This window comes from Petromyzon marinus, chromosome 44 (genome assembly GCF_048934315.1).
Source record: "Petromyzon marinus isolate PM22_M1 ecotype Great Lakes invasive population chromosome 44, UKy_Petmar_22M1.pri1.0, whole genome shotgun sequence".
Taxonomy (NCBI): Eukaryota; Metazoa; Chordata; class Hyperoartia; order Petromyzontiformes; family Petromyzontidae; genus Petromyzon; species Petromyzon marinus.
In genome coordinates, this window is record NC_133710.1 from 3,585,266 (window position 1) to 3,608,061 (window position 22,796).

Below are 22,796 nucleotides of genomic sequence, written 5' to 3' on the forward strand. Positions count from 1 at the left end.
CCCTACGGCAGGGGAGCCAAATCAGCGACGTTTCTGTGGTCACGCCGAAGGTTGGCGAGAGCGAGCCAATGGCCGGCTTCAGGGGCAGCTCGGAGAATATCTGGCAGAGGGCGTGCGGGCTCCCACCCCCCACCCCCCCAACCGAAAGGATGGAGATGGCCGTGTGGGGGTGGGTGGATGTTGGAGGTGGGGGCTGGGGCGGATCTAGGCGTGGGGGGGGGGGGTCACCTGAGCATGTTGTATCGCACGAGCGCGAAGCCGGGCACGTTCTCGTAGTGCAGGACGTCCGTGTGGAGCGGCGGCTCCCTCTGCTGGATGGGCCGCACCAGCGACGGGTGCATCACCGTGTAGCCTGTGCGGTGGGCACGGCGGCGGCACCGGGTCAGCCTCCGCCACCGAGCGAGGAGCCACGCGGCCCCAATCGTCAAGCGGCCAGCAACAAACAGTTCCCGTGTACACTGCACTCTGGGTTACTCATTGAAGGCCAGAGTCAATCTAAGGCAGTGGTTCTTAACCTTTACTGCAGCCTTGAACGCCTTTGATTGTCAATCCAAAAATGTTTTATGTTAATACATCGGGTTTGATAAAACTACGTCATACCGCACGTGCCCGTGCTGAATTTGAGTTTCGATGATTTACCTTAAAAAAAATCTGCCCATGTCTCGCACACCCAGAAAGGGCATCTCGCACCCCCAGGGGGTGGCGTGCACCTCAGGTTAAGAATCGCTGATCTAAGGCAAGGCCCACGGGAGTAGTTCAGGCACTGCTGAGGAACCGATGCAGTGCGTGGTTTGGCGAAGTGAATCACAAAAGCCGCCACCGTCACTGCTCTAACCGCATGGCGGTGACATCACCACTGCCAGGGTTGCTAACGTCTGGGAGGTACAACAAACCGGCGGGACTTGTTTAAAAATATTATTTGGCGTTGCTCCGGCATTGGCGTTGGGGCACAAATAACAAAACGCTGACCACGTGCTACGAAGCGGAAGGGCCATTGGTCGACAGTAAACGCTAAGGCCACATGGTGCGATTGACGAAAGTGTCGAGTTTAAAGTTGTTCAAGACGGAGAGAGCAGGGACGTGGGGAGCATACATAAGTACAGTACAACGATGGATTTGCTGCACTGCCCCTCTCCGATGCCCGCGACGTGGCCCTGCGGCCTATAACACCCGCTGTACGTGGTGGCCACCCAATGATAGCGTTGACAATGTAATTGCATTGAGAGTTGTGCCCACAAGACGATCGAAACGTCACGGCGCTTCGGGGGCAGGGTAGAGAGGTTCAGTCGAACAACTCGGCCCGCCTCGCCCCGCCACCACCCCCACACTCCTCCACCGCGTGAACTCTCGAGAGGCGTGCAAGCAGTCCCCCCCCCCCCCCCCCCCCCGTGCTTCATTTGGAAGCATTTCGCACGCCACCGTGGGTTTGCCAAGCCCACACGTTCAACGAGGCGGTGCCATTCTGGTCGCGTTGAAGAGGTGCGGGGGAAGGCGGGGAGGTGGCAGGGGGCCGAGGGTGGGGGTGGAGAGGAAATGAGAGGCAGAGGGAATGGGAGCGGTGGCGGAGCAAGCGGTTTTTAGGTTTCACGTGATGCGCGGTGTAAATTTTTCGAATTTGCCAAATTGGACCACGACACCAGCGCACCGTGGCCTACTCTTCTTGCAAACGCCGTCAGGGGGTCCTTCAAGGTCTTCTGCGAGTTAAGCGGACGGTGCGTAGCATCATTATCATTATATTGGCTGTTGGGTGGTTAACGACACATTTATACACACGCGATCCAACCCGAAACAACCTTTGTTGTGAAATTATAGCTGTTACCGCTTTTATAGTTCCGCACCGCGGCGATCATTCCGGGCGGTCGCTTGAGGAGGGCGGCAGCGAAGAGGGAATCACAGGAAGCGGCGGCGTGCCGCGGTGGCGGGCACCTTTGGTGTTGATGAGGAAGGCGTAGGAGGCCGGGTTGTCCTGGTAGTAGGTGACGTCCTCCAGCACGTCCGCCAGCGCCAGGTCGACGCCCACGACGCCCAGCAGCATGTTCCCAAAGTAGCACGGCTTGCTGAGCGTCATCACGAGTCCTGCGCCGCCCCCGCCGCCGCAACGCACAAGGGAAAGATGAGATTCGGTCAACGTAGGGACTCAAGGAGACACGTTGGGGGGGGGGGGGGGGCCTTGCAATTGCTCGCCCCGCGTGTCACCGCTGTTGCCAGGGCCCCCACGAGGGGGCGCTCTGGAAGGCGCGACGCGGACCCGCACACCACGCGAGGCAACGCGCGAGTTTGGCGCTACGTAACGACTATCAATGCAGTGCACAGAGTGGGCAGGCACACGTAAAAAACAAACCAACTCAACCACGTTCGTTCATTAGATCAATGTAAATGTGCAGCCCCGCAATTACTGGCTAGTATTGCAGGAAGGGCCTCCAATGAACACAGGGAGCTCTACAGAAGCGCACTCCAGGAGGGTGTTTGGCCCACTGTTACACTGTGACCAAATTGTCTTGCGAGGAGGTGGGATAACCCACACTTTCCAAGATGCCGGGGCCCGCGCGGAAGAGTAGACCAAACAGTCTTCTCTCCAAGAACTCACTCTCGTGGAGACTCTTCCGCCGGCAGTGGCGTGAGAAAGCACTTGCGGGGCCGCACCTTTATCCACGAGGATCAGGCGTAGCGAATGCAGCGGGTTTATATACGCGTTTTATTTTGCTCGACGTGTCCTCGCGAGAATTGAATCGACGCCGGATTGACGTTCGCGCCGCCGACACGATTGTGGACACTCGGTTGAAGACGCTAGCGACTTGAAACGCCTCGGGAAATGTATTCTCAATTACTTTTTTTAAAAAACTATCATTCTTAACTAGGCAACAAGGGTAGGAAATGAAATTTTAAATGTTCAACAATTTCCAAAAAGCATTATGAAAAAAGAAAACGATAGCGAGCGAAGTTTTTATGTTGTTACTTACAGCGCTTTGAGATGTTTGGATGCGAAAGGCGATTTGTAAAGTTGAAAATATGACTTAAAAGACGATCCAAGGAAAAAAATTAAACGTTGGTGTACAGTTGTGTTGAGTGACTCGCGCACGAGGAAACGGGGCACGTTTATAAAAATGCGTTGCCAAAAATTAGCCAACAAAAAAACAGAGGTTAACGGACAATTTACAAATTTACAGACACGTTTTGCTCCAACAGCTGCCCGTCAGCTTCCGCGCGGCGAATTAAAACGCTTCTGCGGACAAACTCAAAGCGTTAAAGACTCCACACGCAACTACGATATTTGCTTCATCTATTTATTTGTTTTGTTAGCTCTCGTACCTAGAAACACATGGAGGCCTCGCGAACATCCTCCCCACTTAGAACCATCCGCCCCCCTCCCTCCCTCTGCGGCACCTCCAGCGCGCAATTCTAAAATTCCCTTTAAAATGTTAATTTGTTTCTCCTTCCTCTCGTCTCGCGCACGCAGAGCTTTGATCTCGTTATCGCGGACGAACACGCACAGACCAGCCTGGCTCGGGAATCTACATGAAGGTTAATCAGCTTCCGGAGAGAGACAGAGAGAGAGAGAGAAAGAGAGCCAGAGAGACTGGCGAGGAGAAGCGGCGCGTTGCACGGGCGCCACTTGTGGGCCACGCCACGCGCTCGCAAAAAAAACAAAAAAACCCGAGCTTTGTGAAATGGGGAAAAAATATACAAGTGATTTCCTGCTTGTGAATGAGCAGCGGTGGAGATTTCCACATTCCTATGGTGGGGGACGAGTCTATCCAAACGAAAATCGCCGCAGAACTCCCGACAAAGTGGGCTGGGTAAAGCCACCAACCGGGATTTGAACTCTCAACCTACGATTTACTACTTTTATTTCACTAGGTAAGGCCCGACTGAGCCACGTAGCTCTTTTTCAGAAGCGACCTGGCCACAAACGATATCTCAACAAAGCAGCTTATCACGTGGAAATGTATAGCAGTCGCCAAATACTCTAAACGCATGTTTCAAACTGTGTAGGGAAAAGACGGAGGACCCGGAGATAAATCCACACGACCACGGAGGGGGGAACACTCCAACTCCATATAGTCAGGCGTCAGGGTCGGGATCGTAATCCACGACCTCCTGTACACCAGGGCGAGGTAGTTGACGTCTCAACTACCTCGCCCGAGGCTAATCCGATAAAATCCGAAAATTTGGCCTAGATACCAGCCTTTCAGAGGGATCTCCCCTTCACTAGAGCAACATATCGATCGTCACATGGCTATTATGGATTTTGGTGGCTCAGCAGAAGTTTACTTTGACCCCAGGGTAGGGGCCCATCCATTTAGTACATGTGCAAAAATCTGTCAAGTCTTGACCCATCCCCCCCTCCCTGTACACACGCGTACTTTTTACACCCCCCCACCGTGTACGTACGCCTGACCCCCCACCCCCTCCCCGAATCCTGAAGAACGGCCGATATGTAATCCACGCAGAAACCATCAAGGATGAATAATATTAACGTGTTTAAGCAGACAGATAGTCCACCGCCGGACTATCTTACTCATTTGAAGGCCAATGCAGACAAATTATTATTGAGGCTTCACCTCCCACCCCCCCCCCCACCCCCCCGTTACCTATGCGTACGCACATTGCCAGTAGAGCCCCCATACGCAAGCGTACGCATTTGGGTTAACCCCTCTCTCCCAACTCCATGCGTACGGACTCAATGTATGGCCCCCGTACCCCGTCGAATACGGTACAAAGCTGCGGTAGTTTGTTCAGTCCCGGTCACAGCGCTCGCGACTGATGGGAACAAAAGCGGCGGCGGCCGCCCGCGAATCACGTTCACCAACCAGCATACAACGAGCGTGAACGACGGTGGAAATCCGCGTGGAATCAAGGGACGTCATTTTTTTGTGTCCATCAACTCGCCGGGTGTTTTACGAGGAATAACCCCCTCCCCCCACCCACCCAAAACCCCCACCCACCCCCTTTAAAAGTCCAGCATCTTATTTACTCTCGGTAAATTCTTCTCGCCAACACGTAAAACGTCGCACGGACGCGGATCCGTATTTGTTTTTTTTAAGGGAAAAAAAGAGAGGCAGCCATCCCTTTTAGTCTCGCGTATATTTGCGTCACGAACGCAAGCAAACGGGACAACAACGGGGAGGGATGAGGATGGAGATGAGGATGGAGATGAGGATGAGGGAGAAAGTGTGCATTTGGCAAACGCGTCTCAACCATCCCAGAGCCACGCGCCGTGCTCTCTCAGGATGGTGGCCAGACCTCGCACGAGCCCGGGAACATCGGCGGCGGGCAGGGAAGACCGTGCCGCCACCGCCCCCCCCGCCCCACATTCACCACCGCACGGTCCCGACCCGGCACCCGCCTCGCATTTGAACGGCGGCCGCACACGTGGGATACGTTCTGATGAAAACCGACTCGAGACCGCATTGGCTTCCGGTTGCCGAACGAAAAGGTCATAAGGTCACGCACATTACACACACGCACAAAGTACTTGACACAATTGAACCACAATACCTTGGCTGAACTCGTCAAGGAGTATAAACCATCATCGCGTGAAACCTCGCAGCAGCAGCGGCTCTACTGCACACAAAAACCCCCATTCGTCACTGGCAGGAGGTCACGGCACAGACCCAGCAGGTGCCATCGGGCGACTGACTGAGATGACTGTCCAAAGCACCACCTGTGCCCCTTACTACAACGACAAAGATCCCCGGTATAGCCTGTAACAGACTGTTGGGGCAAGTGCTGTTAGCGAGCAGCACCTATGAAGGCCGGAACGGCACACGAGGGGGGGTGGTTTGCCAACACCACGCCCAGCCGCCGTTGTCTCCCCAGCGGCGATGTTTACACATCGCACCGGGTACTCATTTGAGGCCGAGTCGACCCAGGGGAAGGCCCCCGGGGACCTGTTCGGACGGTCGTCACCGGTACGAGACGCTGTGCCCGCGGTCGCCCTCACCGTCGCCCACGTCGTCCCGGCGCGGCAGGCTGACGACAGCGCGGTCCACCATGCGGTTGGGGAGGTTGGTGTAGAACCTCCCCACCGTCGTCTCCAGGTTGCTCAGCGGGTTGAGCACCATCATGGTGCCCTTGGGCGCGGGGGCGAGTGGGGGGCCCCACGGCGCCGCCGGGGGGGGCGCCGCCGCCGGGGGCCCCGAGAAGGAGGCCTGCGGGAACTGCGCGGCGCGGGGGCGATCGTCGAAGGGCGGGCGATCCGCCGGGATGCCGTGCTTCCCCGAGTTCTGTTCGGCCAGGTCGCGCAGGAAGGCCAGCTCGCGAAGCCCCATCGTCGCTTCTGCGACGACAACAACAACGTCATCAACATCAAAGAAAATACAGTACTAAGTGGGGATAATGCCATCGGTGAGTGGGATGCAGTTGAATTCAGACAGTGTAAGCAATCCACATTGCCTTGTATTGCATACAACCCTTGTGGGCCACACGTTCTGGGGAAGGGGCCTCATCCAGCAGTGGATTGACATGTACAGCACGTCAAAGTGTATGCGCGCTGAACTTCTTTCGCACCATTCGGCAGTACAAACGCTGGAGTCACGCAAAACAAACGAGGGGCGGGCGTGAGGAGAGCCCAGGATGAAGAGCCCCTCGCAAACACAAACAGCAGGGAGGGGGCGGCACTTGAGATGAGGCCCTTCGCGTCGCCGTGGTAACCGCGGAGGCAGGGGGAGGGGGGGGCGCCGCGCAGTACCGTTCATGAGCGCGTAGGTGAGGATCATGACGGAGTTGTTGAGGGCGGCGTTCTCGGTCGCGACCACCGCCAGCGTCTGCCGCTTTTCGTCGTCGCCCGGCGACGCTCCCGTCACCCCCGGCGACAGGTACACGATCACCATGTCCACCACCTCTGCCGTTGCTAAGGGCGACGTGGAAAGGACACCACACCGGCGTTAAATTTAGTTGCAAATGAAACACGAGCGCCAAAAACAAATCGCCAACAAAGTGATTTGTTTTACATTTTTAGTCGACGATGGCTGCGAGTGGACCAGTTGCAGGCCTATGCCACGGACAGCAGTGGGCACTGCGGCAATACCCTTTGCTGCACTGTACTTCTAAGCTCCCACGTCTATGCTCCCTGCCTCCATCAACAAACGCCGAGCAGCGTGGCCGGTTCAAGAAATTCGTCACCGATGTTGGCCGCGAGCGGGAATCGAACTCGGGTCGCTAGGTTTCATCGTGCAGCGTGCTAACCGCTGCGCCACCGCTCCCGTGAGCATGGCGCGTACACACAAGACATGCGTGCGCACACGCTACATAATTGCAACGCGGAGCGTCTGTGAATCATGCTGATGGAAGAAGACGCCGTGTCACGCGTTGACTTTCCGCCGGCTCTGCTAAGCGGTGATTTCCTGAGCGTGTCTCCAGCTACGAGGGGGTGCGCCCTGTGGCAATCTCCAGTGCCCCCCGATGCCAACGGCAACGGGGGCCCCGTCATTATCTTAAAAGCTAAGAGCCCGTCTTTAAAACACTAAATAAATAAATTGCGAGCAGCGTTTAATGCGCGCTGCTTTTAAGCCCTTGAGCTGGGGATCTACCCAAGAGGCACAGTACAAGGTGATGGGTTCGAACCGAGTTGCACGAAGAGGAATTTTAAGAGTCTGCGCTTCCGATCGGTGTTCGAACGGTGAATTCTGTTCTGCGAGCGTTCGTTGCGTTCCATTAGCGTCGCCGGTGGCCGAGTGGCCCACCGGGCTCAGACCGCGGAGATGGCACGGCTGGGTTCACATCCCGGTTGTCACACCACTGTGATGAAACCGTAGGAAAACGATTGGCTCAGCCTGGGCACCAATAACTGCACGCAAAAAAAGCATCACGTGGATTTTTTTTTTCCATTTCATTTGCAAAAATTCCAGCTTTGAGAATTGAAACATATTTGGTTGATTGCCGTGAGACCAACCAGTGCTCTGGGCTCTTCATTCACCAACCTGCACCGACCGAATGTGGGGAAGTACTCTCAATGAACCGTCATGGCCGACATGGCTTGGGGAGCCTTCATCCAGCAGCTGAGTGATCATGGCTGATGACAGTCGTAAAAGTAAAAATCTTTGCATTTATGTGGCGCCTAAATGTCTTTGCAACTCAATACACCTCGCATCACATCTCCAACATTCAAAAAGGGCACCCCTGGCGGCAGCCGTCTCTGTGCAGCCACAAGTCTGCCAGTGGGGGCGATGAGTGCGGCGAGTGCGGCGAGCAAGTGTGGGGTGCATTCCCGAACGAGTCGCGGTCGTCACGGACCCTGGTGGCGCCACCCTCCACGCGCCCGTCCCAGCTCCCGCGTGGCCGCCAGCAGCTGGAAGGCACGGCGGAAGCCCAGTGCATGCTGGGTAGGCGCGTCCGTGGGCCTCGCCGCGGCGACGAACGCCGCCATCTTGCGCCTCGTCTCCGCGGTGACGGGCGACAGCATCGTGCGGTAGCAGGAGTCGAGCGGGCAGGCCTTGGCCGTGTCCGACACTGCGAGCACGCCGAGCTGCGCGGGGCGACACACGCCGAGTGAGACGAGAGCGCACGCCCCCGAGCCTCTGCCGACGGAAAAGGGGCTACGCCTCGATGCGGCTCCGCTTGAGAGATAAAAACACCACTTTGACAAGTCTTCTTCCAGCGAAGGATAACAGACATCGATGGGCCGAGTGAGTGAACGAGCACTGGGTGAGCTACTGAGCGAGTGACTAAGCTCTTGAGTAACTAGGCACGCGAGCGAGTAAGCGACGTAACAAGTGAGTGAGGGAATGAATGGGAGGGTGAGTAACGGAGCTTGTGAGTGCGTGACCAAGCTCGTGAATAAGTGAGCTCATGACCGAGCAAGCAAGCATGTGAGGATCGAGCAAGTGAATGACTGGGTGAGTGAGCTGGCGAGTGAGTGAGCTGGCGAGTGAGTGAGCTGGCGAGTGAGTGAGCTGGCGAGTGAGTGAGCTGGCGAGTGAGTGAGCTGGCGAGTGAGCGATCGAGAGTGGCGTTGCCTTGTCGTGGTGGTTAAGGGCGGAGATGACGGTGGTGGCGGCGTCGCGAGCGATCCTCAGCTGAGCCTCCGTGGTCCAGGCGCCGACGTCCAGGAGGATGACCACGTGCTTCGACTGGGGCCGCACCGTCGCCACGTACACCGGCCTGCAGCGCCGCAACGGCCACAACCGCCGCGACCATCACGGCCGTCACAAAATCAACAACCGACAAACCTTCGTCACAACCGTCGCAATCGCGACGAGCGACAGAAAGGGAGGAACGCGCGGATTGGAGGCCACACACGCAGGCGACCGACGTGCCGTTCAAACCGTTGAGAAAAGCGAGCGGGGCCTTGGGCAGGAGTTGTCGGGGCCAGAAGGGACGCTGGCCGATGGTTGGGGATAGAGACAAGAGCGGCAGCGGAGGAACGGAGCGCAACGCGATCGGCTCGCCTCACCAAAGCGTCAAGCGGCCACCCACAAACAGCACCAAGTTGTAATTGACAATACAAAAAAAATCGAATCGGTTTGTGTAAACGAGCGAGGTTATTTAAACGAGCTTGGGGAAATTGGACGACGGCAGCGGCGCGAGGCATCACGAGGCGGCGACGGTTCGCGAAAGGACTTCATCTAGCAGCGGATTGACCACGGCCGATGGTCGGCGGCGGTGACGAGGCCGGGCCGTGCCGCGGGGTTCCCATACCGGCTGCGGTGCTCGTAGTTTCCCTTGCAGGAGAAGCGGTGAGCGGGGAACACGGTGAAGACGCCCTCCTCCGAGCTGTAGTACTGCCACTTGACACTCGGGTTCACCTTGAGGTTGTCCACCAGCACTGCGGGCAATACGTCCACCCCCGCCAGGTTCACCACTACCACCACCTCCGCCACAACCGCCAGCCGTGTCACAACCGCCACCTCCATCACCTTCGTCACCTTCGTCACAAATGCCAGGCCCGTCACATCCAGCATGTCCACCATCGCAACCATCACCTATTTGTTGAGGTGAAGTTAAGAATGAACAAGCTGGCAAGGTGGCACAACGGAGGCAAGCCTCTGCTGTGTTGGGGACACGCGGTCGATTGACACGCAGAGCGTCGTTGTGAAAAGCCAAGTGGCTCTCTCTATACTCCTCCTTGGGTTGTAAATGACAGCCCCCCCCCCCCCAAACGTTCCCAGAGAACGTGCGAGAATCCGAGGTTTTATTGCCTGGGTAAAAAACTAAAGAAAGGAAAAAACTAAAGAAAGAAAAAAACAACTAGGACGATGATCGTAAGGAAGAATAATCCCAATGCGCCAAGCCGGCCATTAAAAATTAAAGCAGGCGACTTAATAATAATGATAAAGAGAAGACCCGCCATGGCTGCGGGAACACACCGGCACCTCCCCCCCACCCCACCACGCCCCCCTTCCCAAAACCTCAAAGCGTTGGGCAAATTAAGAAACATTTCCGCGGCGGTGAATTTAATCGGAGCCATTGGTCACGATTAAAATCTGACGCGCCGCGGTCTACGAGTAAAACCCGGGGATGAACGCCGTGACGGGCCCCCACGCAATTAACTCCGCTTCAGGTGCAACAGGCTCGCTCAATTAAGAGCAATTTCTGTGGCGGCGTCGCCGTCGGTTTGGAGATCGGCTCCGTTAATTACGTACCAAAAAAAAACCCCAGCGCCAGTGGGCTGCCGTCGCCGCCCCCCGTCACTGCCGTCGTTGACAGCAACCTCCGGTAATTTTGCCAGGGGGGCGGGGGCGGCAGTGCTCTCGGCGAGAGACCGGCGCGAGACAGTCACGCTCCGCGAGCCGCGGCACGCGCTCTTCTCTCTCCCCGCGCGTGCCGGCACTCGTTAATTATTGACGCCCCGCCACGGCAGCCGTGCCCGCGTACCCCACGAGCCGCTCGACAGCGCGGCTCGCCCGCCCGCCCGCCCGGCCCGCCCGCCCGACCGCTCTTCGTTAACTCGGCACTTCGCTCGGATTAGCAGCGACGTGTTGCATGTGTTTCACAGACGGGCATAGTAGGGGGTGGCGATTTGTTCAAACAATCTTGCGGATCGTTTAAACGAAATTGGCAAATGCGAACACAGTGTGACGCGGGCGATCGACTGCACCATGGCCCTGGTGCGGTCGCCGCGCTGCTCAACTGAGAATCCATTGCGGCCGGCTGGACCCGACCGCAAGTGACAGTGCGTGCAGTGAGCGAGCGAGCGGCCTTGCCATCAGCGTCACGTCACGAGGTGGAAGAGTCCGTTCGTAAATGTCGCACAGCAGCTCGACCCTCCGTGTTTGGCGAGTTGCCCACGGAAGCGGATACCACGGAGCTCCCTTCAAGTGATCTCCAGTCCACACAGTTGGGGGTCAGCACTTTCCACACCTAGTAGCAGACAGTAACGTCCGTTGCATGATGGTGAAACCAATACATCTCACGCTCAGTGCTTGGGGTTTTGGCCGCATTAAGGGCAGAACCAATTTAATGCGAGTTTTACTTTTTTATTTGTGAGCAAGCTGAGACCATCAACTCACTCCGCTTGAGAACCCGGTTTAATGACAGGCAGCTGTAACCTGGATTTGACCCCAGGGCCTCGGTGGTACCGGCTCAGCTCTCAGACCATTGACCTATCCGACCGACCTCAATGACAATGACTGGACCACAATCCGAAGGATTCAAACCCCGAGATCTCAGCTGTTCCGTTCTTGCGTATGTCAGCAATAATCGGTCCAGGAGCTCAATGCCAATGTTGAGGTCTACCGGCCACAACGAGGTGGCTTCAGGAGAGAGTTCGTGCTGTTCCTCCTCCTCCCCCTCCTCCGTTGAAGGAGCGTAGTCTGTAGCGGTTTACCACATGGCCCAGCGATGCTGGCTCAGCACTCTGACCGCCGGGGTCATGTGGTCAATTCAAGCGAACGGCCTGTTGTTTTAGAGACGTGCGCGGTGGCCTCGACAGAGGAAAACGGCATCACCAAACACAGGGTGCCGCAAAAGGTGGATCGGCAAACAGCCCTGTGGAGGCGGAGCACGCATGTGACCCCGCTCGTGGTACCTGGGTTGAAGTCCCGGCCGGGGTTGAACACGCGGCTGTTCACGGTGCTGGAGAGGCGGTCGCAGCTCATCGTCTTGGACACGTTGCTGTTGAAGTTACCGTCGTACCTGGACGCACACGTGGGACACGCACAACAGGTAAAGATCCCCCGCATAGCCAATCGCAGGCTGCTTGGGGGTCAAAGTGCGGTTACCGAGCACCTATGAAGGCCGGAACGGTACACGAGGGGGTGGGTGGTCAGCACCACGCCTTTGTCTTCCCCAGTGGCGATGTTTACGCACCGCACCCAGGTACTCATTTGAGGCCGAATCGACCTAGGGGAGGCCCAGGATCGGTTCAGATAATCGTCAATGGTGTTGGCCGTGAGTGGGAATCGAACTTGGGTCGCCAGGTTCGTAGCGCAACGCGCTAACCGCTACACTACCGCTCCCCACTGGGACACAGGCACACACACACACACACGTGTCCACACACACACACGTGCGAGATGGTTCGCACCCCATGCTGCGAGTTTCATGACTGCACCTCACCACTCCAGTTATTGCAGTTGAGTGAAGGTGGGGGGGGGGGGGGGGAGTGTAGGAGTGCAGCACAACAATTTTTCCCCGCCGCGCCGCCAACCGTCCACACGAGCGTCTGCGTTTTCCCCAGCCCGTCTGCGTCAGGCCGGCCAAGCGTGGCGCGTGCAGGGAATTACATGGGGCTGCATCTTTACCTTGAGCATTTATTTTCATCATATAGCTCAGGATAACATCAAGGACGTCCGCCAGCAAACGCTACTCCGCCAAGCAGCGGCCGCAGAGACGGGGCCCCGGCAGCGAGAGAGAGCGAGAGAGGGGGTCCCGGCTTACGAAAGCGCGGAGAGCTTTCGTAAGCCGCTCAAGTGGAGCAGCGCGCTGGACAAGGAAGATGGCCGCGTAACTTGAGCACCTGACGGAAAATGCGAGCAGGCAGCGAGCCAAGAAACCTCCCCACCTCCCCCACACCAACCACCCCCCCCCCCCGCCTCCTGCTGTACACAGACTCTGCCGGCATGCTCGGACCCCCACAGGCAGCAGGATATGAACCAGGGGTCACACGTGTTTGCCAGGGGTTTCTGAAAGGGACTATTTTTTGTTGTTGCTCAACTGGTAGAAGCGCACTTTGACGCAAGTGCGGTCGGTTCAAAAGTGGGCCCCCCCCCTCGCCACGACCCCACTCAAAAGTTTGCTTTTCGCTCCTCCAAGGATCAGCGCTCGACAAGGGGATGGGGTCGGACGCGATCTCTCGCGGCTTTCCGTGGAGGAGTCGGGGTGGAGCGGGATGCCGAACGGGAAAACTCGCGCGTCTCGTCCTCACGAAACACGACAACAGCGCTCCTGGACACTCAAAACCGCCGCACCGTCGCTTCCACCACCGACTGCGGGTTTGCCATGGCGACCGGTTCTGCAGCGGTCCCTTTGCCCCCCCCCCGCACGCCCGCTTACGTGACCCCAGGTGACCTGGGGATCTTGGCACTGTGCCAGTGAAAGCTGTGGTTTTCTCATAACGGCGAGACAAAAAGTGAGCCGTGAAAAAAAACTAAACTTTAACGAAGGTGGGACGAACGCACGATCCTCGGGGAGATGTTATCCCCACGCACGTGTGGGGGGTTTTTCTCTGGGTTCTCCGGTTTCCTCGCACGTGGAGTCAAACTCTCCCACGAGTGGAAAGGAGACTCGGGGAGGGAGAGGCTCTCCCAGGCGAACAAACGGGACTCTGCTGGGCACCGTAACGGAATCCCTAATCTCTCGCCGTGTCCGCGGGATCTCTCCGGGACCTGGCTTGTCTCGCCGTCATTTCCAGAGCCTCACCGTCGTTTCCAGACGAAAGGACGCGAGCCCGCACAGCCGGTGGCAGCGCGAGTGGCCAAGTGGAATCGGTGGGGGAAAGGGGGGTGGTGAGGTGAGAGGTGGAGGCACAGTGGGGCCAGGAGGAGTTCAAATCAGGGATGGACATTTACCCACACCCCCCCCCCCACCCGCCCACGCCCCATCGCTCGTCAGTGGCAGCGAGCTGCAGCGTGCTGTTCAGACATCGTCATGATGTCCGACGTTTCGCTCCAGGAACTGGACCTAGAGAGGGCCTCACCTTTCTCCCTCGAGTGCAATCGGCGTCCGGAGCCGGCAGCGGCAGCCGCAGTGTAAATCCCGAGGGATAACGAGAGCCGCTCAAGTTCAGCGCTCTGACGAAGCTCGCGGCGCGTGGATCGAAACGTCGGACATAGTGCGGCACGCGGCACGAAACCGAAAACAAAAAAACGCGCCGGGAGAGCCGTACAGCGGCGCGACCGCGAAAGCTCCCGCGGTAAACGCAGGGAGCATCATTAAATAAATACCAAAAAATAACAGTCTGTGCTTTTTCACCATTAAGCAAGAATACACATTGCTGAACTCCACGGAAAAAAAAAAGTAACCTCGTCTGGCAAAACCGTAACCTCGTCTGGCAAAACCTCAAACTTAATAAACGTCGTGCAAGCATAACAAAAAAAAAATTCGCTCATCGTTCCCCCCCCACCCATCTCGGCCCCCCCCGCCCCCCCCCCCCCCCGATCCTGTGCTTCCTAAAGCCCGAAAATCCAAACTGTCAAGGAGCGTAAGAGAATCCTCACGAAATTTAATTTGCCCGTAGTTTTGCCGGCGAGACACACCCGGGAGGAGCGATGCTTCTGCACGCTCCGTGGGGACGCTGGGGTAGTGGGTCAGCACGCTGGGCGCGTGAACCCGGTGCGGCCGTTGAAACGTTGAGGCAAGCTTGTTAAATCCTCCCCACACCTCCCCCCCCCCGCCCACCGTGGTAATGTCACCTCTCCCCTCGGATAAAGGTAAAGCTGCAGCCTCGCAACTGCTGGCCTGGAGGAAGGGGCCTCCCCAAAATAAAGACGGGGGAAGCCACACTTTGCGAGACGTCTGGGCGAGCGCGAAAGAGTAAACCGAGCACCCCGTCACTCACTCACTCTCTCTCTCTCAAAGAAGTCACTCGCTCTCGCGGAGACCCTTCCCGGCCGCAAGCGGCGCGGGCAAGCACTTGCAGGGCTGCAATTTGATTCCACTCACGAATCGGTTGCCGTTTCTCCCCGTGGCGAGCGCAGCGGCCTCCAGCGGCGGCACGGTTTAAGGGAGCCAATTTACACAGCGGAGAGACTGCGAAACGCGAACGCGTCGAGCGAGTCCACGCGTGCGCCGTTCGGCTTGGGAGTCGGAATGACCGGCGGGCCGACGCGTCGCTTGCACCCCCTGGCAAGCGACGCGTCGGTCCTTCGTGGCAAGCCCAAGGCGAGCGCCCTATTCCGCGGCACTGCGATGTACAGGCGTGGGAAGATGCCCTCATCCAGCAGTGGATTGACAAGGCTGCAACGCCGCATGCGTCTCCCCACTTTGGGCCTTCATCGTGAAAACCAGCGACGACTCCCGAGACTCCTCTCGGCGCTACCCTTCACTTGTTTTGCTACTTCTTCCACATCCACTGCTCGCTCGCTAGTGCGGAGGAGGAGTGTTTGTTTGGAAGATAAATGATGAACGCTCGAGTAGGCGGAACAAAACCCGAAGAGCCTGTCGAGTGAGCCCCCCCCCACCCCCGCCGCCCGCACCCTGCCCACCCACACTTCCCTCTCCACCACCCGGTACTCCGGTTGTTTGCTCTGCGGCCAAATTCCCGAGCCCACAGGAGGTGATGTCACCACCAAACATCAGCGATGGAGGGGGGGGTGGCGGCGGCTTTATCCTCCCACCGCGTGCCACCGCGTGCCGCCCGCAAGCCTTCGCGGTTGCGACGCCGTCCAGCTCTGCGGTGCTACTTCGGGCGGTGCCGCGCGCCGATCTCGACCCAGTCGTACTGGGAGGTGGGGGAGGGGGGCGGACACGATGGGGCTCTGCTCCGTGGCAGCGAGCGAGCCGTGGCCCCCGAGGAGAACTGGCGAGTGCAGGGGGGTGTGATTGGGGAGAGACAAATTTGCCGTTGCACCTCCACCGCCGCCGCCACCACCGCAACTGTCCGAGCCGGCGCCGACCGCTGCCATGGCGGTCTCATCGGGTCGCTCCGAACACCGGAGAGCTGCTTACCCCGTTTCTGGCACCCAGCGGGCCGGCACGCGGAGGCGGAACGTCGGACGCCGCGCCGACATCCGCACAACATTAGGTCCTCCCCGAAAAAAACCACGCCAGAGAGCCATACAACCGCGTAACCATCAAAACCTACGAGCTTCTAACTCCCACGCAGTTTGCTCTTCCCGAAGCTTGCCGGGTGCGAGCGGAGGGTGAGCGGTGGGTGAGCGGAGTGTGAGCAGTGGGTGAGCGGAGGGTGAGCGGAAGGTGAGCGGAGGGTGAGCGGAGTGTGAGCGGAAGGTGAGCGGAGGGTGAGCGGAGGGTGAGCGAAGTGTGAGCGGAAGGTGAGCGGAGTGTGAGCGGAGGGTGAGTGGTGGTGACAGCGCCGTCGCTGAACACGCCACGACTCTGGATGTGCGGCTGCTTTCGTCCCTCGGCTATGGCACTGTTAGACGCAGGCACCCCGAGGAAGTGATCACCAATTATAATGGAACGATCTCTAGCTCAATACCGAGATGTCGCAGACACAGAGGCGGCTCTTGCTGCTCTCGCACAGCGAGACGACCCCTCGGGCGAAGATGGAAAAGATCCTCGGAAGGCGGGGCTGGCGCTGGTTGAGGAGGGCGGTCGGGGTAGCTGGAGCACACGAAGGAATTTTTGGTGAAAGTTACCGGCTGTGCGGGCCTCGGTAGTGATTAAACCCCGGGGACGATTTTCCTCCCCTCAAAGGTTGTTCGATTTGGGAGGCCAGGACGCGATTCGAGAATCGGTTCTCTCTACGGATGCGTTGTGGTCCACGCGCTGGATGGCCTGCTGCATCGTGGGATTGCGAGAGGTGGCAGCGGTGGCTTGGGGAGGCCTGCATCCAGCAGTAGATTGATAATGGCCCATGAAGATGAACATGGTGCAGTGAGCAAGTGAGCGAGCGAGCGTGCTTGTGAGCGTGCGTGCCCTCACGTGAGCATGGATGCTGGGAGGTTGCAGCAGTCTTGCGACGTGGTGAGCGGTGAGCTCAGGTGAGCAGTGTAGGCTGCCTCCACCACCTGCTTGTTGCGGCTCACCACGTCCATGTAGCGGGAGAACTTCTCACGCAGACGCTTGGCGAGCTACGGAGGCGAGCCGGGACAGAGGCAGATTTTAGTAGTCACAGGGGCGGCCCGGGCGTGGAGAAGAGACGGGCTGCTGTGGAAAAAGTAAGTAGCAGGAGTTTGAGTTTCTTTTTTTTATTTGTTACACGGACGGTCCCGTTTAGGCAGCAGGCCGGATATTTTACACGGAAGATCTGTGGTGCCTCCTTCACACATCTGTCCCTCCGCATAAACATTTCAATAAGTCTTTTTCACACCTCCCACCAGCCACACCGTGCCTTTGGGGAGAGCACATCATTTCAGAAGCAATGGTTTTATTACAGGCAAACTCTGGACCCTCTCTGGACATTCAGCGTCTCTCATACAGAGTCTCGCCCACTTGAACCAATGCTGGTGATGAATCGCCAAATGTTTATCGCCAAGGTCCCTCTCCTCCGTAAGATCCGAGTCTCCGAGTGCAAAGCAAAACTGAACAACGTGCAACGCAAACGAATCGTGAGCATCGTGGGAGGCAGCAGAGGGGGTGGGGGTCCCGTTTGTGCTTGCATTGAGAATGAGAGGGGGAACGTCGCAGGGGGTGTCACGAGTTCAAATAAAAAAAATAAACCCATCACGGCAAGGGCCGATCTCGGCCGCCGTAAAGCTTCCCTGGGTGAAGTTGGCGGTGAGCCGCGCAAACGCCCTCGTCGAGCCGACAGCGCAGGGCAAAAGGGGATGGAGAGCGCCGTCCGTGCGTCCGCACTCGCGGGCGGGTGGGCGGGCGCGGCAGGGATAGGGCAGGCGTGCCGGGGATCCACCGCCACAGGCCATCGGTGCCCAACAGATGGCCGCCACAAGTTGGCATTCTTGCGCTGCCGATGGTGGCTCTTACCCGGGACACCTCCCCCACCCACCCTACCCAGCGGTGAGGAGGACGAGCTCTCTCGCCCGCGCGATGCAGCCCGGGGGCGCTCGTTAGGGTCGCCCGATACGACGCTGCTAAGGATATATACATATTTTTTTATAACGGATGATGCGACAAAACAGCTAGCTTTTCCATCCGTCCGTGCAGGTCCAGTAATTCTTCGCTTAACGCGGGAATTTTTGAGAGACTCATCTACCACGTTGAACGAGGGACTTTACTCCACTCGAAGCCACAAAGGCAATAAGCAACGCGAATTAGAAATGCAGCCCCAGCGGCGTGGCAAAGCGGCGTCGCGAACAACAGTCGCATCGTGACGAGCGAAAACTGGAACAGGGACGCGTCACCAGAAACGGCGCTGGGCAGACACCGGCCTCGTCAACCGGAACGGGGCGCGCGGCAAACGGCACTCGGGACGGGAGGAAGTGCGTACTTTGAATCAGAATGTGCTTTCTGGAGAAAGTCGTGGGTGCGGGGGGGAGGTATATGTGTGGGGGTGGGGCTGTAGGGAAAGCTGAGCTCTCGGTTACATTAATCAGCTGTGGCGGACGGGCGTAATTATTGCGCACAAGGGGCCGACGGGGGCGGTGTGCGATCGCAACGCAGACGGCACGGCCGTGGTGGCGGTGGAGCCGGTGTTACCTGCTGCACCTCGGTCTCTCCGTTGGACATCCGTTCCGTGTAAGCGAACGAGCTGTACACCTTCTGCCGAAGACAAGAGAGACACGGAGAGAAGAGAGACACGGAGAGAAGGGAGACACAGAGACAAGAGCGACACGTCAACAAAAGCTGGAAGCCCCGTGTCTATTTGCGATCCGTGTTCAGGCCGTCTATGCCGTCCACTCACGAAGCTCACTCACCCACTACTCAACACAATATAGGTCAAAACAACCCACCCACCAAGCAACTCGCTGCTCACCACACTGCAGGTCACAACAATCCACCCACCACCCACTTACCAACCTACTCACTGCTCATCCAACACTGCAGGTTACAACATTCCACCCACCCATCAACCTACTCGCTGTTCACCACATTGCAGGTTACAACAACCCACGCACCTACTCACTGCTCCCACTCACCCAACCACGATAATAACACAATATGGCGGGGGGGGGGGGGCAGAAATTAATCGCTAAAAAAGTCGGCACTGTTCCCAACTTGTTCTAGACTTGTGTCAATGCCAGGACTAAAACTCGCAGGCAGCCTGACAGATAGAACCGATACGCTGCCGGTGCTGCTGACAACAAAGCACTCATTCATATTTATCCCCAACCCAATCCCTCCTGCTCACCACCATCTTCCCCCCCCGCCGTACCCCCCTTCCCAATCCCTTGCCTCCCAAAGCCGTGCTGCTGAGAGGCCCGGGCGCCTGGCAAATCCACTCCACGTCCAGGCAGCAGCAGTCCGCGGCTGCAAACAATTATACCCGGCTTCACAAACCTGCACGCACAAAGTCACCCTTGCCTTCTTCCCACATTTTCCTCCTCCACCTCTCTCTCTCTCTCTTGCTCTTCATTATAATTTTTTTGCACCATTCCCCGCACGGCCATCCTCTTTACTGAGGGGAACCGCTCCCTGGCCGCATTCCACAACGAACGAACGAAAGCGTCGCACGTTCGGTTGCCCGGCTGCCGTGCGGATTTTCCCCGCGGTTGTGCCGGGTGGCTCTGCGGCGCGCTCGGCATCTGGTTGCCGAAGGAGCACCCCCCCCCCCTCGGCCCTCTCTCCAAAGCTACTTGGAGCGAAACGTCGGACGTCGTGCCTAACCACGCGTCACGAACCGGAAAAGGCATCGGAGAGCCGTTTGTTGCGGGAGTTCTGTTACACCACACACCCCTACAGACGTAAGGTAGCCAAACGTCCCACTGCAGGACCCTGGTGAAACAATCTGAGACTCGGTGAGGCATTTCTGGTTTAATAATGTCAAGAGCTTTTCAAATTCTGGGGGGCATGCAGAACCACGATGTTGAAATCTTAATTGGAGGGCACCTGGAAGGCCGATGACGTTTAGGGATTTAAATCGAGGGAAATGGACTTCAGCGGGAGCTCGGAGCGGTCAATCAAATTCCCGAGAGGACAATGGCTCCAATCATGGAGCCCTTAATTAAACAGCGCCGTCACAAAACAACCAATGACGTGTGGCCCCGCAACCCAATACAATATCCATCACCGGGTCCCCTTTATTAAGCATCACCTTTCACAGTCATCCCACCGCCCGACCGACCGCCAGAGCCAACCAACCACCCCTACCGACCGCCAGGGCTGACAAACCGCCCCAACCAACCACCAGCGCCAACCAACCACATTGACCGACCGCCAGGACTGACAAACCGCCCCAACCAATCGCCAGCGCCAACCAACCACCCCGACTGACTGCGAGGGCCGACCAACTGCCGGGGCACAGAGGAAATCGACGGCGCGCCGACGTGTCACTGTCATGCAATGAGCATTCACTCATAGGTCACATGGGGAAAAGTATAGCACCTCCTAGTGTGTGGCGAAACGAGGTTACTTGAGGATGGATCTCACAAGTAGTTCTCTGATATCTCCTTCAGGGGGTTGTTTTGTAACTTTGGGTGATACACCTCAGCCTGCGATAGTTGCCAACGGACAACTCCGATCTCGTAACACGACGCGTATAACAACACAACTGGAATGAATGTGGGGAAATAGACGATAAACCATGACTGTGAAGAGGAAAAAAAGTGAGAATGTTAGAGAGCGCCTCAACCTCTCCTTAGTGGAGGGCAAAGTTCTCTCTCTCTGGGGGAAGATGTCACCACTCGTGGGCGTAAGGCTCCTAACGGACGCCTCGGCCCACTGAATAGCGTAGCACTGATAGCAACTCAACTGGAATACAACCGGACAGAAACGCTTTAAACAAACGTTGGCCGCGCAACGCCGTCGTGCAGTCGTTATCGGAGGCCAGCCGTTGGATCACCGAATAAAGCTGTAGATCAGAAAGCACATTACGGAGGTTGAAGAGAATTCATAACGGCCAAGAGAAGGGGGCTGGGGGGCAGGGCACGTCGCCTCGAGGGACCACGACGGCCGACGGTCAAGGTTAATGCCCGAGCGGGGTCAACGCGCTTTCCAGAGGATGTACGGCGGGAGAGATAGAGTGATGAAATCAGCTCGTGAGCAGGTGGTAAGGGGTGGATTTTTTGTACCGTAGCACCGTGCGAGAAGTTAACAAATTACTTGGGGAGGCATTGCATCCAGCAGTGGCTTGGACATGACTGATGAAAAAATATGATGAGGGTATATTGTGGGCGCCACGGTGGCGGGATGTTAACTTCCTCGCATAGTATACAGGAAGTCGTGGGTTAGATCCCAACTCTGACGCCTGTTGTATATTTGGAGTTTGCTTGTTCTACCCGTGGTCACGTGGATATTTCTCGAGGTCCTCCGGTTTTTCCCTCCACAGTTAGAAACATGCGTTGAGTATTTAGCTGCTATAAATTTCCACGTGATTAGCCACTTCAATTGAGATCTAATTTGTGGCCAGGTCGCTTCTCAAAAAAAAAATAGCTACATAGCGCCCGATGGGGCCTTTGCCTGATAAAATAAAAATCGTTTCAATAGCTTATACTGTGACCCAATTAATTCACGATTCCAGAGCAGAACTGGACTGGAAGAATCGCGCGCCCATGACACAAACTGTGCCGTTTGTTGAGCGCGAGCGCTAACCCCTGTGCCCGGGGAGCCACCGCAACAGCCCCGACGCGCACATGCAGGCCCCCATCTGTCCGACGGCAGCCACTGGGCGACGCTCGCGCAAATCCAAATAAACACACAACTCGCTTTATTTTTTTAATTACTCCCGATGCCTAAACGTGCCTTTGCTGTGGGCCCAAAGTGCCTCTCCATCTCAATAGTTCAATAGCGCGTAGATTAGCTGCCATGGCAACCGCGGCCGCGGTGGAGGGTGGGGGTTGGCTGGAAAAAACAAAAAAAACCCCCACTGGAGGGGCCCTAATCAAGGCAGATCCCAGGTCAATGAAGGACGCTGGGGGGGGGGGGACCGGGCAGGGAGGGGGGGGGCACGGTGACAGCGCCCCGTTAATATTCCATAAAACTGGCCGATAGCGAAGAGCGCGGATGTCGGTCTGGATCCTCACACCTTTAGCACACGCGGGGCGGCGCACGGCAGTTCGCTTCCTCTTGTTGAGCTGCCTGGAATGCCCCCCCCCCCACCGCCCACCATCCCTCCTGCCCCCCCCACCCCATGAAGCAGTACGATCGGCGTGACCGATACCTGTCAGAGAATAGCCTCATTGAATTGCACGGCGGGGCAGACCATTCCCTAGGGAGGTCGGGGCGGGGGGGGGAGCGGGGGTCAGGAGATTAGCGGCTGGATCTCTTTTTGAGACGCAGCATGGCTTAGCTGATCGTGCCCCCCCCCCCAGTGTTGCGTTAATGGGAGGGGATGAAGTGGGGTTTGGGGGGGGGGGCGCGCGCGGTCACATTTGCGTCAAAACACACGCAAATTAATAAAACGCGACGTTTCAAACTCTCGACGGCGCAGAGGAAACCGACAGCGCTCCGACAAACATTTTGCCGCCACTCGCGAGCAACGGCAATGTTTGGTCAGCGCTCGCTGGCAGCGCAGGCATATTCATTCCCTTCTCTGTGCAGAGCTCTCCTTTCACATGCTAATGGCCACGCCTGATGAGAGAACATCTTCCACCACGCGGGGTAAACAGAAGCTCAATGCCTGCAAACTCGCGGCCCCCCCCCCCCCCCTCAATGCGCTCCGTTTTAGCGACGTTCAT

General features: G+C 57.5%; 1 protein-coding gene across 2 annotated transcripts in view; it reads right to left on the reverse strand.

Moving 5' to 3' along the window:
- CACHD1 (cache domain containing 1) overlaps nt 1-22,796 on the reverse strand; it is a 55,202-nt gene that overhangs the window by 17,738 nt on the left and 14,668 nt on the right. For both annotated transcript variants that reach the window (XM_076073938.1, XM_076073937.1), the window contains exons 3-12: nt 18,661-18,723; nt 16,987-17,135; nt 11,969-12,075; nt 9,640-9,766; nt 8,958-9,102; nt 8,236-8,467; nt 6,692-6,853; nt 5,945-6,280; nt 1,927-2,076; nt 229-352 (exon numbers count right to left, since the gene is read on the reverse strand). In XM_076073938.1, coding sequence (XP_075930053.1) covers nt 229-352; nt 1,927-2,076; nt 5,945-6,280; nt 6,692-6,853; nt 8,236-8,467; nt 8,958-9,102; nt 9,640-9,766; nt 11,969-12,075; nt 16,987-17,135; nt 18,661-18,723 — 1,595 coding nt within the window. The remainder of the gene's footprint in view (nt 1-228; nt 353-1,926; nt 2,077-5,944; nt 6,281-6,691; nt 6,854-8,235; nt 8,468-8,957; nt 9,103-9,639; nt 9,767-11,968; nt 12,076-16,986; nt 17,136-18,660; nt 18,724-22,796) is intronic.